This window comes from Narcine bancroftii, chromosome 5 (genome assembly GCF_036971445.1).
Source record: "Narcine bancroftii isolate sNarBan1 chromosome 5, sNarBan1.hap1, whole genome shotgun sequence".
NCBI lineage: Eukaryota > Metazoa > Chordata > Chondrichthyes > Torpediniformes > Narcinidae > Narcine > Narcine bancroftii.
In genome coordinates, this window is record NC_091473.1 from 216878495 (window position 1) to 216891824 (window position 13330).

Below are 13330 nucleotides of genomic sequence, written 5' to 3' on the forward strand. Positions count from 1 at the left end.
CTGGACACAGTACTCCAGGTGTGGACTCACCAGTACCTTATACAGTTGCAACATTACCTCCCTACTCCTGAATTCAATTCCTCTAGCGATGAAGGCCAACATTCCATTTGCCTTCTTAATAACCTGCTCCACCTACAACCTAACTTTTTGCGATTCATGCACAAGCACTCCCAAGTCCCTCTGCACAACAGCATGCTGTAGTTTTTCATCTTTTAAATAATATTCAGCTCTTTTATTTTTCTTGCCAAAGTGGATAACCTCACACTTACTAACATTGTACTCCATCTGCCAGACCTTTGCCCACTCATCCAGCTTAACTATATCCCTCTGCAGACTCTCCACATGCTCATTAAAATTTGCTCTTCCACTCAATTTGGTGTCATCCGCAAACTTGGCTACACCACATTTTGTCCCCTCCTCCAAGTCATCAATGTGAATGATGAACAGTTCTGGGCCTAACACTGACCCCTGCAGCACCCCACTTGCCACTCTCTGCCAACCTGAAAAACTCCCATTTATCCCGACTCTCTTCCACTGTTCCTCAACTGTTTCATCAATTAGCCCGTGCTCCCAGTCCACTCTGCCCAATTTCTCCCTCATCCTATGGTAGTCATCCCTGTTTAAGCATAATATATTAGTTTTAGATCTAACTATTTCCCCTTCCATCTGAATGAGAAATTCAATCATACTATGATCGCTATTTCCCAGATGGTCTCTGACTATTACATCATTTACTCTACCTATCTCATTGCACAACACTAGATCCAGAAGAGCATTTTCTCTTGTGGGTTCCTTAACATGCTGCTCAAGAAAGCTATCGCAGATGCATTCTATGAAGTCCTTTTCCAGACTCCCACGACCAACTTGATTTTCCCAATCTATGTGGAAGTTAAGGTACCCCATGACTACTGCCGTATCATTATTACATGCCTCACTTATCTCTCTATTTATTTCCTGTGCCACTAAACTATTGTTATTTGGTGGGCGATAGATAAGACCCACCAATAACTTTTTCCCTTTGTTATTCTTTATCTCTACCCAAATGGAGTCAACATTATGCTCTTTAGATCTTATATCATTCCTCACTACTGCCTGGAGCTCATCTTTGATTAAGAGTGCAACTCCACCTCCCTTACCATCCTGTCTATCTCTTTGCACCACCTGATACCCTTGAAAGTTTAATTCCCATTTAGGGTCACCTTGTAGCCATGTTTCCGTGATGGCTACCAAATCATAGGCATGGGTACCGATTTGTGCCTCAAGTTCACTAACCTGGGGGAGTCACATGATGGAGTAGTGGCCGGTAGGGGAACTCCAGCCCTCTCCAGAAAAGTTAAAATAGATAGAGAAAAAGCAAAGGGACAAACATAAAAACCAAAACAAAGTGAAAATTGTGGAGAAAATGGCAGCAAAGAAAGAAAAAACAAAAATAATAGGAAGAAAAGAAGAAGGAAAGACGTCGGAAGAAGAAGGTAAAGGCCTTACCGGTACGAGGAGGCCCGCCATGGAGAGAGAAGCCAGCTCCCTGAGGTCAGTCGAAGTCGTGAACTTGGGACTACAAAAATGGCTCATGGAGCCAAACAAAAGTGCGCATCGCGCATGCGCGAGGACAAAAATAACACTGACGGGTGGGGGGACCAGCTGATGAGTAGATCTCCACAGCTGAAACAGACAACTACAACACAACAGCAAGAGGAAAACATAGAAAATAACGAGGGCAAGAAAGAAGAGAGTAAAAATAAGAAATCAAAGAAACAACAGATGACCAACCCAGAGGAAGAAGACCAGCATCAAGACACTTCTAATAAAAATAAGAAGACCAAAAATACCCAACAAAATAAAACAAACAACCCAACAAGAAAAGCAGAAGAGACAGAGGTAAAGGACACAGATCCTGGAGTGGACTCAGAAGAAGAGGAGGAAGAGCACAGAGAAATGGAAGATGAAGGGAAGGGCAAGTACATGGATATATTTTTTTTGAAAGAATATATGGAAACAGTAAAAGAATGGCAGTCACAAGAATTGAGTGAAATAAAAAGAAGAATAAAAAGTACAGAAGGAAAAGTGAATAGATTAGAGATGATCATGACAGATATAGGAAAAAGAGTAGACAAGGTGGAAGAACGAGAAACAGCCATAGAAATGGAAGTAGATGACTTAAAAAATAAATTAGAAGAATCTGATAAAGAAGTTAAAGAAGCACAGGAGCTGTTAGCTCAGAAGATGGATATAATGGAAAATTATAATAGAAGAAACAATATAAAGATAGTGGGCCTTAAGGAAGATGAAGAAGGCAAAAATATGAAAGAATTTATAAAAGAAAGGATCCCCAGGGTCCTAGGAAGACCAGAATTACAGGAAGAAATGGAAATAGAAAGGGCACACAGAACATTAGTCCCTAAACCACAACCACAACAAAAAACAAGATCCATTCTAGTAAAATTCCTAAGATATACAACAAGAGAAAATATATTGGAGAAGGCAATGAAGAAAATAAGAGAAGATTTAAAAAAAAAACACTGCAATACAAGGGTCAAAAATTTTTTTATATCCAGATAAAAGTTTTGAACTCCTGAAGAAGAGGAAGGAGTTTAATGCAGCAAAAATGACCCTATGGAAAAAAGGTTATAAATTTATGTTAAAATACCCAGCAGTACTTAAAATAGTTATTCCGGGGCAGCAAAACAGACTATTCTCGGATCCGGAAGAAGCTCAAAAATTTGCAGAACAACTACAAGACAGACAGAGAGATGAAGAGATGTAACAAGAACAAAAATGACAACAAACTATATGTATGTGTGTATGTAGGTATATATATATATATATATATATGTATATGTGTGTATGTGTGTATGTATATATATATATATATATATATATATATATAAAATATAGGTAAGAACTAAGAAAGGGAAGAGAGGAAGTAAGGAGGGAATTAAGAGAGTGACCTTTGTTGTATATGAAAATTAAAATCTTTTCTGGGGGGTGCTGGGTGGGGAAGAGTTATGGTCACTGCGAAATCAGTTGACGCTTGCGAGTGAATTTGGAAATCCAAATGGAGAGGGGAGATGTGGTTGCCCGACAAGGGACAAAGGGCAACTCAGAAAGGGGAGGGACTATTGGGGTTAAAAGAATTTTAGATATGGGAATAGTGGAAATATTTTAAGTTTTAGAAATGTTGTCTTGTTGTAATTTCATGTTCAAAAAAAGAAAGCAGAAATGGATAAGAAGGGAAGGTGTTGATGAGGAAACGGAAAGGAAAGATAAACAAAGTATGAAATGGTTACGTTGAACTATATGACTTTAAATATTAATGGAATACATAACCAAATCAAAAAGAAGAAACTGTTAAATTTACTGTAAAAAAGAAAAAAACGATATAGCATTCGTACAAGAAACACATCTAACTGAAGTGGAACGCAAGAAATTAAAGAGAGATTGGATAGGACATGTAACAGCAGCATCATATAATTCAAAAGCCAGAGGAGTAGCTATATTAATCAATAAAAATGTACCAATCAAAATAGAAGAGGAAATAATAGATCCAGCAGGGAGATATGTAATGATAAAATGTCAGATATATTCAGAATTTTGGAATTTACTCAATGTATACGCACCTAATGAAGAAGATCAAAAATTTATGCAAGATATCTTTTTGAAGATAGCAGATACGCAAGGGAACATACTAATAGGAGGGGATTTTAACCTTAATTTGGACTCAAACATGGATAAAACTGGAAAAAAAACTAACAAAAGAACAAAGTAACCAAATTATAATTAAATCGATGCAAGAAATGCAACTTTTGGATATATGGAGGAAACAACACCCAAAGGAAAAGGAATATTCATATTATTCAGGTAGACATAAAACATACTCAAGGATAGACCTATTCCTGTTATCAGCCCACATTCAAGGGAGAGTTAGGAAAACGGAATATAAAGCTAGACTATTATCGGAGCACTCACCCCTGTTATTGGCAATAGATCTAGAGGACATCCCACCAAGAATGTATAGATGGAGATTAAACTCCATCCTACTTAAAAGACAGGATTTTAGAGAATTCATTGAATGACAAATTAAAATGTACTTTGAAATAAATACGGAATCAGCGAAAGATAAGTTTATACTATGGGACGCAATGAAAATGTTCATCAGAGGGCAAATAATAAGTTATGTAACTAAGATGAAGAAGGACGACAATCGGGAAACAGAACAGTTGGAAAGGGAAATAACAAATATAGAAAAAGAATTAGCAATAAAGGAAGATACAACTAAAAGAAGAGAATTGGCAGGTAAAAAATAAAATATGAAACACTACAAACATTTAAGGTGGAGAAGAACATAATGAAGAAAACAGAAATATTATGAGCTAGGAGAAAAAATGCACAAAATTCTAGCGTGGCAGCTTAAGACAGAACAAACTAAAAGAATGGTATTGGCATTAAGGAAAAAGGACAAACAAATTACATATAATCCAACGGAGATCAATGAAAACTTCAGTGAATTCTACGAGCAGCTATTTCAAACTGAAACCGAAGGGAAAGAAGACAAAATAAATGAATTTCTAACTAAAATTGAACTACTGAAATTACAAACAGAGAAGCAAAATAAATTAATAAAACCATTTGAAATAGAAGAATTACAGGAGAAATTTAAAAAACTACCGAACAATAAAACACCAGAGGATGGATTCCCAATAGAATTCTATAAAACATTTAAAGACTTATTAATTCCTTCCCTTCTGGAAGTAATCAACCAGATTGATAAAACACAAAGTATACCAGATTCATGCAAAACACCAATAATTACAGTAATACCAAAGACAGGGAAAGATCCACTTGCACCAGCGTCATATAAACCAATATCTTTACTTAACACAGATTATAAGATAATAGCTAAACTATTAGCAAACAGATTGGCCGACTATGTACCAAAAATAATAAATCTAGACCAAACTAGATTTATTAAGAAAAGAGGAACACTGGACAATATCTGTAAGTTAATTAACTTAATCCATGCAGTACAAGGAAACAAGACGCCAACAGTGGCAGTTGCCTTAGACTCAGAGAAAGCCTTTGACAGAGTAGAATGGAATTATTTATTCAAAGTACTACAAAAATTCAGCCTACCAGAGAAATATATTAATTGGATTAAAGCATTATATAAGGGGCCATTGGCGAATGTGACAGTAAATGGATATATATCAAAACAATTTAACTTAAGCAGATCAACAAGGCAGGGATGTCCACTATCTCCCTCACTGTTCGTGTTAGCTATAGAACCACTAGCAGAATTGATAAGAACAGAAAATAAAATAAGAGGGATAAAAATAAAAGAGAAGGAATAGAGAATCAGTCTATTTGCAGATGACGTTATAATATACTTAACAGAACCAGAAATATCAATAAAAGAATTACATAGGAAATTGAAGGAATATGGAGAAGTTTCGGGTACAAGATCAACGCAAATAAAAGTGAAGCAATGCCAATGAATAATGCGGATTTCTCAAAGTTTAAGAAAGATCGCCATTTAGATGGCAAACGCAAGCAATGCGATACCTAGGTATAAAACTAAATAAAAACCTCGGCCATCTATATAAATGCAATTACCATCCATTAATGAAAAAATTACAAGATGACTTAGAGCATTGGAAAGGCTTACCACTAACACTGATAGGAAGGATAAACTGTATTAAAATGAACATTTTCCCAAGGATACAATACCCATTTCAGTCATTACCAATACGCCTAACAGAGAAGAATTAACAGAGAAATTCTTCAAGGAGTTAAAGAAAATAATAAGGAATTTTTTATGGAAAGGGGGGGGGGGAAACTGAGGATAGTTCTAGATAAATTAACAGAATGGTACAAACAAGGAGGCTTACAACTACCAAACTTTAAAAATTATTATAGAGCCGCACAATTAAGATACCTATCACATTTTTATCAAACAAGGGAAAAACCAGATTGGACCAGATTAGAACTAGATAAAATAGGGGAGAAGATACCTGAACATATACTATATAAATGGGATGAAAAATTGGTGCAACGTAGGAATTCACTGGTATTGCATCATCTGCTCAACATTTGGAAGAAGATTCATGTAGAAAGGAATAAAACAAATTACCAACTACCAAAACTAATATTGACGCAAAATCAGCTAATCCCTTTTACAATAGATAACCTTTCCTTTAGAGAATGGGAGAGAAAAGGGATCAAAAGAATAAAAAATTGTTTTTCGGGAGGTAAATTATTGTCCTTTGAACAAATGAAGGATAAATATAATATAACTCACAGTACAATGTTGGCATACTACCAACTGAAAACCTACTTGAAGGACAAATTGGGAAACAGTCTGAGGTTACCAGAAGAAAGAAATTTTGAATATGTGATTACAGACACAATGATAATTAAAAAATTTGTAACAAACATGTACATCAAACTGCAAGAAAAGCAGAATGAGGAAACAAATGGTAAACCTAAACAAAAATGGGAACAAGATCTAAACATAAAGATAAAGAATGAAACATGGGAGAAGCTATTCTCCGGAACTACGAGAAATACAATAAACACGAGGTTACGCATGATACAATATAATAGGCTATACATTACACCCCAAAAGTTAAATAGATGGGATCCAACAGTATCAGACAGATGTTTTTGTTGTAAAAAGGAAACGGGAACAACAATTGATGCAATTTGGACATGTGAGAAAGTGGAAAAAGTTTGGGAAGATCTAAACCAGATATTAAATAAAATCACAAAAAGCAATATACCAAAAAACCCAGAGATCTTCCTCCTAAGTAATATAAGAAGCAATGAATTTGGACTCGATTTGGATGGAGCACAAAAAAGATTTGTTATGATAGCCCTAGCTGTAGCAAAAGAATTTATTATGTCAACCTGGAAATTAGAAGACAACTTGAGAATACAACAATGGTATATAGAAATGAATAAATGTATTCCATTAGAAAAAAAAACATATAATTTAAGAAATAATATAACAATATTCAAACAAATATGGGAGCCATACATGAAATACGATAGAGAAATCCTACCGTGGACATCTATCACCTAAAATGACAGAAGGAGAAGACAACGAAAAGAACTGACTCAGTAAAATTTCTTGTTTATTTTTATTAAGTGACAACATTGTTTAACGGGTTTAATGTATCTTATAGATTGAACTTTAAATAAATGGGGAAGGGAGTGAGGGAGGGAGGGAAGAGAGGGGGAAAAAGGGGGAGAAAACGACTGTATATATTTAAGAAGAAAAATGTCTGTATGTATCTTCGTCAACATGGTTTATAGTGTGAAAAATTTAAAAAAATTTTAAAAAGTTCACTAACCTTATTTCTAATACTGCGAGCATTCAGATAAAGTGCCCTTATGCTCTTTGTTCTTTTAATATCTAGTGACTTCTGTAACCTTTTCTTTTGATTTTTCTGCCCACTATTTTTCTTTGTCATTTTCTTAACACTATCATTGACCCAAAAACTCACTGCACCATCTGATTTTTTACTTTCTCCTCCCAACATTACTTTTCCTATTTTACTTTTCCTGGCCATTACTTTATCTTCCCTACCCTTTTCCCTATCACTCTGGTTCCCATACCCCTGCCAAATTAGTTTAAACCTTGCCCCACTGCTGTACCAAACATACTTGCCAAAATGTTGACACCTTTTGGATTTAGGTGCAACCCGTCCCTTTTGTAAAGATCATGCCTTCCCCAAGGTGGTAGATAAATCCATCACAACCTCGAACCTCCCACCTGATTACATCCATGTGAGGAAATCCCTCCAGATAAACAATCTCTGGTCGGCACCTCTTCTTACTTCCATCTTCGGGACGGCCCGTACCTCCAGTTTCAAGAACGGATTATTTCCTTCGCTTTTTACACTAGTATCGGATTGCTCCAATACCACAAAAGGATTGTCCGAATGAATGCAAATTCAGAATGTGAAGATGGACAACTGTATATATAATCTATTTTTTGTAATTATTTTCTCTATTGTATTGAGTTTTTCAGTTATTTTCCAGTTTTTTTAAACAAAGAACCGATTTGGCTTTTTTTCCATGCATATGAATATTGTACATATTACATGACAATAAACTGATAATAATTTTCCTCTTTCCTTGTTTCCTCTATTCGTTTACATCGTCTTTGAGAATCTGAGATTCCCCATATCTTGGACCTGCGCTGTTTGATAAACTTTGTGAGACCGAAGAACGAATTTAATTCCAGCACTCGTCTACTTCGACGTTGTGATTTTATCTCGAGGGATACCATGCGATTCATGCTTTCCTATTTTAGATTTGAAGCTTCTATTTCTTAAATGTTCTGTTATTATAAAATTATAGGCTTATCCCAGATGAAGTGTGAAATCAAATTGAGCATGAGACACACGAGTTGAAATTAATTCAATTCTTCGAGCTGAATTTAATTGTTCTTTTCGTGGATCTATTTGTGATAATTTATTATATGAAGTGATAAGGATCCAACAAGGAGGAACTTCCTGGCTTGATATGACGCGCTAATAAGGCATAGAACCCACAATAGACCAGTGTGTACACAAATCGATTGTAGAGTGCGGGGAGGGTGCATCGACACCGATTCCTCAATTTCTCTCAGCAATGGATGCGTTTAGAAATGAGAATGAAGGGGGATTTCACCACGTCCTTCAACTGGTCCCGGAACCTGGTCTGTGTGACGGCGTAGAGAGCAGTGTTGGTGCAACAGCTCAGGAGCTGCATCATAAAACACAACTCCCGCAGAGGTGCAGGTGGAAACATAGACAGATATCCCAGAAAACGCATTCGGTTCCAAATGTAATAAAGGATAAACAGTGCCCACAAGAGGATGAAATTCCCGGAAATGACCAACAATAAAATAAGAGATTTTCTACGACTCGCCATTTCTGGATCATGGGCACCTTCCCCACTGCTGGGAGCCCGAAGTCTCCTGCGGGCTCGACTCGCCACTAACACGTGTCTGATGGTCAGAGCATTGAACAGGAGAACCAGGATGAACGGGATTATCGGGGTGAGGATGTAATGGAGAAGCTCAATCGATCCCCAGATTTGCGATTCCAGAAGTCTGGCTCTCGGCATGCAAAACCAGCGGGCGTAAGCGAGGGAATATTCCGAGGTGAGCATGAAACACCAAAAAATGTTCTTTAAACAGCTGAGAGCGGTCACTGTCCCCAGAACCACCAGCGCCGTTCTCTCGGTACAATAGTTAGTCTTCAGTTTCTGACAACAGATGGAGACGAATCGATCGAAGGTGAAGGTGACGGTGAACCAGACAGAACAGTCGGTGGCGGTGTACAGCAGGAAGGCGTGGACATCACACACGCGGATGGACCGCACGAAACCAAAGTAATCCCGATATGCAATTGGAATCTTCCTCAAAATCACGTCCATGAAAACGACCATTAGATCCGTGGCTGCCATGGCAACCAGGTAGCGAGTGACACCTTTGGCGAGTCCGCACTTTCCCCGGGACAGGATCACAATGGTCACAGTGTTCACTATTTGTGGGGAGGGAAATGGGGAAATTGCAGGTTAAGCAATGGTTTTGTGCAATATTTACAGAGAACTAAAGTACGTTTATTATTCACGTATTCACAAACGTTGTAATACCTGCAACACAGTTTAATTGGGATAAGTTCAATAAAATCAAAGAGGAAATTACAATTCGTGTTTTCATTTGGAAGTGAAATCAGTGGAGCAGCAGCTTGTAGAAGCGGCGGTTGGGTCTCTTTATAAAGTGGTCAAGTGACGGATAAAAGTGGGGAGAAAGTTTTGCGGGCGGCCATTTGAGAGCTGCACCTTGGGAGGGTAACAAATGCAATGGTCGCGTTTAAGTGCTGCGGCTTTGGATCGAGAGGCTTCAGCGAGGACAGGTAGGATGTTTTCTGTCTTTAAGTGGTTTTATCATTGACCGGCAGCATTCGAGACATCAGGGATACTTGAATGTGGCCACGCAAGTCAGATTGGAGGTAAGAAGGCGTATCTTCACCAGGGAGGGGCGGGGTGGGGGGTGAATAAATGGGAAGTCATATTGTTGCCATATAAAATGTCGGTTCTGCCTTACTTGTGTGCAATTCTAGTCAAGCTGTTACAGCAAGAATATTGAGGCTTTCCATGGGGTACAGAAAAGATTGACTAATATGTGTCCTGGATTTGAGGTAGGACAGGTCGCCGAAATCTGGATTATTTTCTCTGGTTCACCAGCGGCTGATGACAGACCTCATGGAAGTTCATAAAATTATCGGAAGCATTGGTAGGATAGACAGTCGAAACCTTTCTCCCAGGATAAAAATGCCATTTTAGAATACATTTATTGAAGGTAGGGGTTGGGATCCTCCATGATCACTTCATGGTGGGACACAGTGAAGAGATGCAGTGACCTAGTCCCGCTACTTCTTTTCAACGTTGTTATGCTTCGCTATTCAAAAGAGCGGGTACTTTGTTTCACGGAGTAATTTGATGAGACTGACCGTTGACTTTGACGCAGAGGAGTTGAAATGCTGAAAAACATGGGGGACCTGTATATTCGGGGGAAGATTATTAGATTTCAATAAAATTAAACTAGTGGAGAGTCCGGAAATGTTGCACTTTTCTCGGGCTCTGAAGGCTTCCTGGTCGCGTCGGAAGTTTGGACCTGGAGCTCAGGCTCCCAGATTCCTCCCCCGCCCGCCGCATAAGCCGCATGCGCTGCGCCACGGGCTGCGAGAGGTCTGGCTTGAATCCACTGACCCCTTGTGACTCTGAGGGGACTCTCTTTTGTTTCTCTACACTTCTTCTTTGGCTTGGCTTCGCGGACGAAGATTTATGGAGGGGGTAAATGTCCACGTCAGCTGCAGGCTCGTTTGTGGCTGACAAGTCCGATGCGGGACAGGCAGACACGGTTGCAGGGGAAAATTGGTTGGTTGGGGTTGGGTTTTTCCTCCTTTGCCTTTTGTCAGTGAGGTAATGACTGAACTAATGGCGACTGTTTGTCTACCTGACAGCAGGCAAGTGGAAAAGGCATGTTCTGCATTGTGACATGACAGTAAAGAATGTTGCTCTCATGAGTACTGGGATACGGATTTCCCTGTTTCGCAAAACAAAATGCGTTTCGCTGATGAATAAAATTCCTTCCAGAGGTCGAGAGATAATCATGCCAACTGATGTTTAAACACAAAGCTTGTGTCTGTCCTTGTGTTGTGTTGTAGCGCTGTTTTCAGTGAATGATAAATAGCTAAATATGTCGGGAGAGAAAGAGAGACGGAAGGGAGAGAAAGTTCAAACGACTTGAACTGTCTTGTAAGAATTTGAGTTTGAAAGCAACCAACGAATTTTCTGATCTTTACGTGGCAAGATCGTTGATAGAATGGAGGTCTACAACACGTTTACATTGTTCAATTCTGACTGCAGTTTCAAACTGCTGAACAGATTGTGACCGTGTACACATTATTACATGAAGTCACGCTGCAAACAATAACGTGGAAAGGACGGGGTAATTCACGGCATGAAAATCAATTAGTTAGAGGATTAATTACATTCATTCATCGGACAAAGAGACTCACCGGGAACGGCGACGACGGCGAGGGTGGGATAGTAAATCAGTTTAAAGGCTCGCAGTGCATAGTAGATCCGAAGGTTTAATGTGAGCCAGTCATCAGAAGCCAAAATATATTGGGCCATCCAGAAGACATTCTTCTTCTTGCCGCTCAGGCTCCAAACGGCTGTTCGCAGATTCAGATCCATTGCAGTTGCAGCCTCCTCTGTCGTCCCCAGGATCCTCCCTCTGCTCTCCATTGCTGCGGAGGAACGGCTCTCTGCTGATGCTCGTTGAAAAAAACCATTATTAGTAGAAGAGAGGACGTCACTGGTGATGAAATTTGACTCCACGGAGACTGACGTTAATTACACCGAGAACACAACAAGGATGCAGTTAACTCCTTTATATCCAGGTCGATGATCGGAGAAGTGGGAAAGTGGCTGGAATCCAGGTTTTGGACCTGGATGCCCGTTTCTACTCAATTTACCGTAGATTCTAGCCGGAACCCATGATTTATCAATTCTCTTTGTTTTTGATTTCAACCCCAAATATGAATTGCACATTGATTCAGAGATCTCGCTGGTAATTATTTGGAATATGTTGTCCATATTTCACAAGAGGTTGCTTTAGCGTATTGAGTCTCCATTTAAAATTTAAACAATCTTGCATCTGTTAATTTGATGATTCCAGTTTAATTGGATCATATCAATTATTAGTAAAAGCTGTAATGATCCCATGGAGGAGAACATATTATTAACACCAGAGGTCTTTACACCCTGTGGTCAGAACGGTTCAAATTTAGGCCCCGTTGAAGATTTGTTGACCAATTTGCACTTTCAAATGGCCGTTACAATTACGTCCTGGCCTCTGCTATTCTATCTTTTTTTAAAATCTCCACTGCAGTTTTTAATTTTGGTGGCATTGCGACAAGGCAAGATATGTGCATGATAAATATTTTCTCTGCAAAAGGATACAAGTCAAGACTTCTCGCCGATACGCTGCGAAACATCTTCAAAACTATTAGCAACACCCTGTATCATATTGCGACAAACATTTCCATCGATGGTTCCATCATTTATGGTTCATTGCCAGTCAGTAGTTTTGAAGAGAAATGAACTGCAAACCTAAATTGATTCTCGTTATTTTAACATAAACCCTACCGGACCTTGCATTCCTGAATTATCTCCCATTGCTCCATTTTCTGTCATCACATAACTCGCGGTTTATATTCAAAGTTTCATGCTTGTTGGCACCGTCACATTATTTTAATATTTTATATATTTCTCACCCCACCTTTGTTGTCTGGCTAACAAAACCTATAACACCACATTGTTTGTGAATTCGACTGCACAGGAATACAGAAGGCGCCAGGAGGTAAGAGACATACAACCTTGTCCATCACAGGTTTTGATCTCGCAACCACTGTGAGGCGCTGCATCAAGAAGACAGCCAACATCCACCGGGAGAGGAGGGACTTCCAATAGAATTCTATAAAACATTTAAAGACTTATTAATTCCTCCTCTCTTGGAAGTAATGAACCAGATGGAAGAAACATAAAACATGCCAGATTCATGCAAAACAGCAATAATTACAGTAATACCAAAGACGGGGAAAGATCCACTAACACCAGCATCATGTAGACCAATATCTCTACTCAACACAGATTATAAGATAATAGAAAAACTATTAGAAAACAGATTGCCGACTGTATACCAAAAATAGTAAAACTAGATCAAACTGGATTTATTAAGAAAAGAGGAACACTGGACAATATCTGTAAG

The 13330-nt window shown here is 38.6% G+C and overlaps 1 protein-coding gene across 1 annotated transcript; it reads right to left on the minus strand.

Annotated features, from left to right (window-relative positions):
* Positions 1-7113: 7113 nt before the first annotated feature.
* LOC138762916 (probable G-protein coupled receptor 139) lies at positions 7114-11813 on the minus strand. The gene is made up of 2 exons (XM_069936425.1): positions 11574-11813; positions 7114-9530 (listed from the first exon to the last, which is right to left on the minus strand). The coding sequence occupies exons 1-2, from the start codon at positions 11803-11805 to the stop codon at positions 8629-8631; spliced, it is 1134 nt and encodes a 377-aa protein (XP_069792526.1). The 5' UTR covers positions 11806-11813; the 3' UTR covers positions 7114-8628.
* Positions 11814-13330: the final 1517 nt, after the last annotated feature.

What these genes read in the sequence shown, in the direction of transcription:
- LOC138762916 (XM_069936425.1), bottom strand. Translation starts at nt 11,805, where the DNA reads ATGGAGAGCAGAGGGAGGATCCTGGGGACGACAGAGGAGGCTGCAACT. An exon ending in CGCCGTCGTCGCCGTTCCCG is followed by an intron (nt 9,531 to 11,573) that starts GTGAGTCTCTTT and finishes CCCCACAAATAG; the next exon opens with TGAACACTGTGACCATTGTG.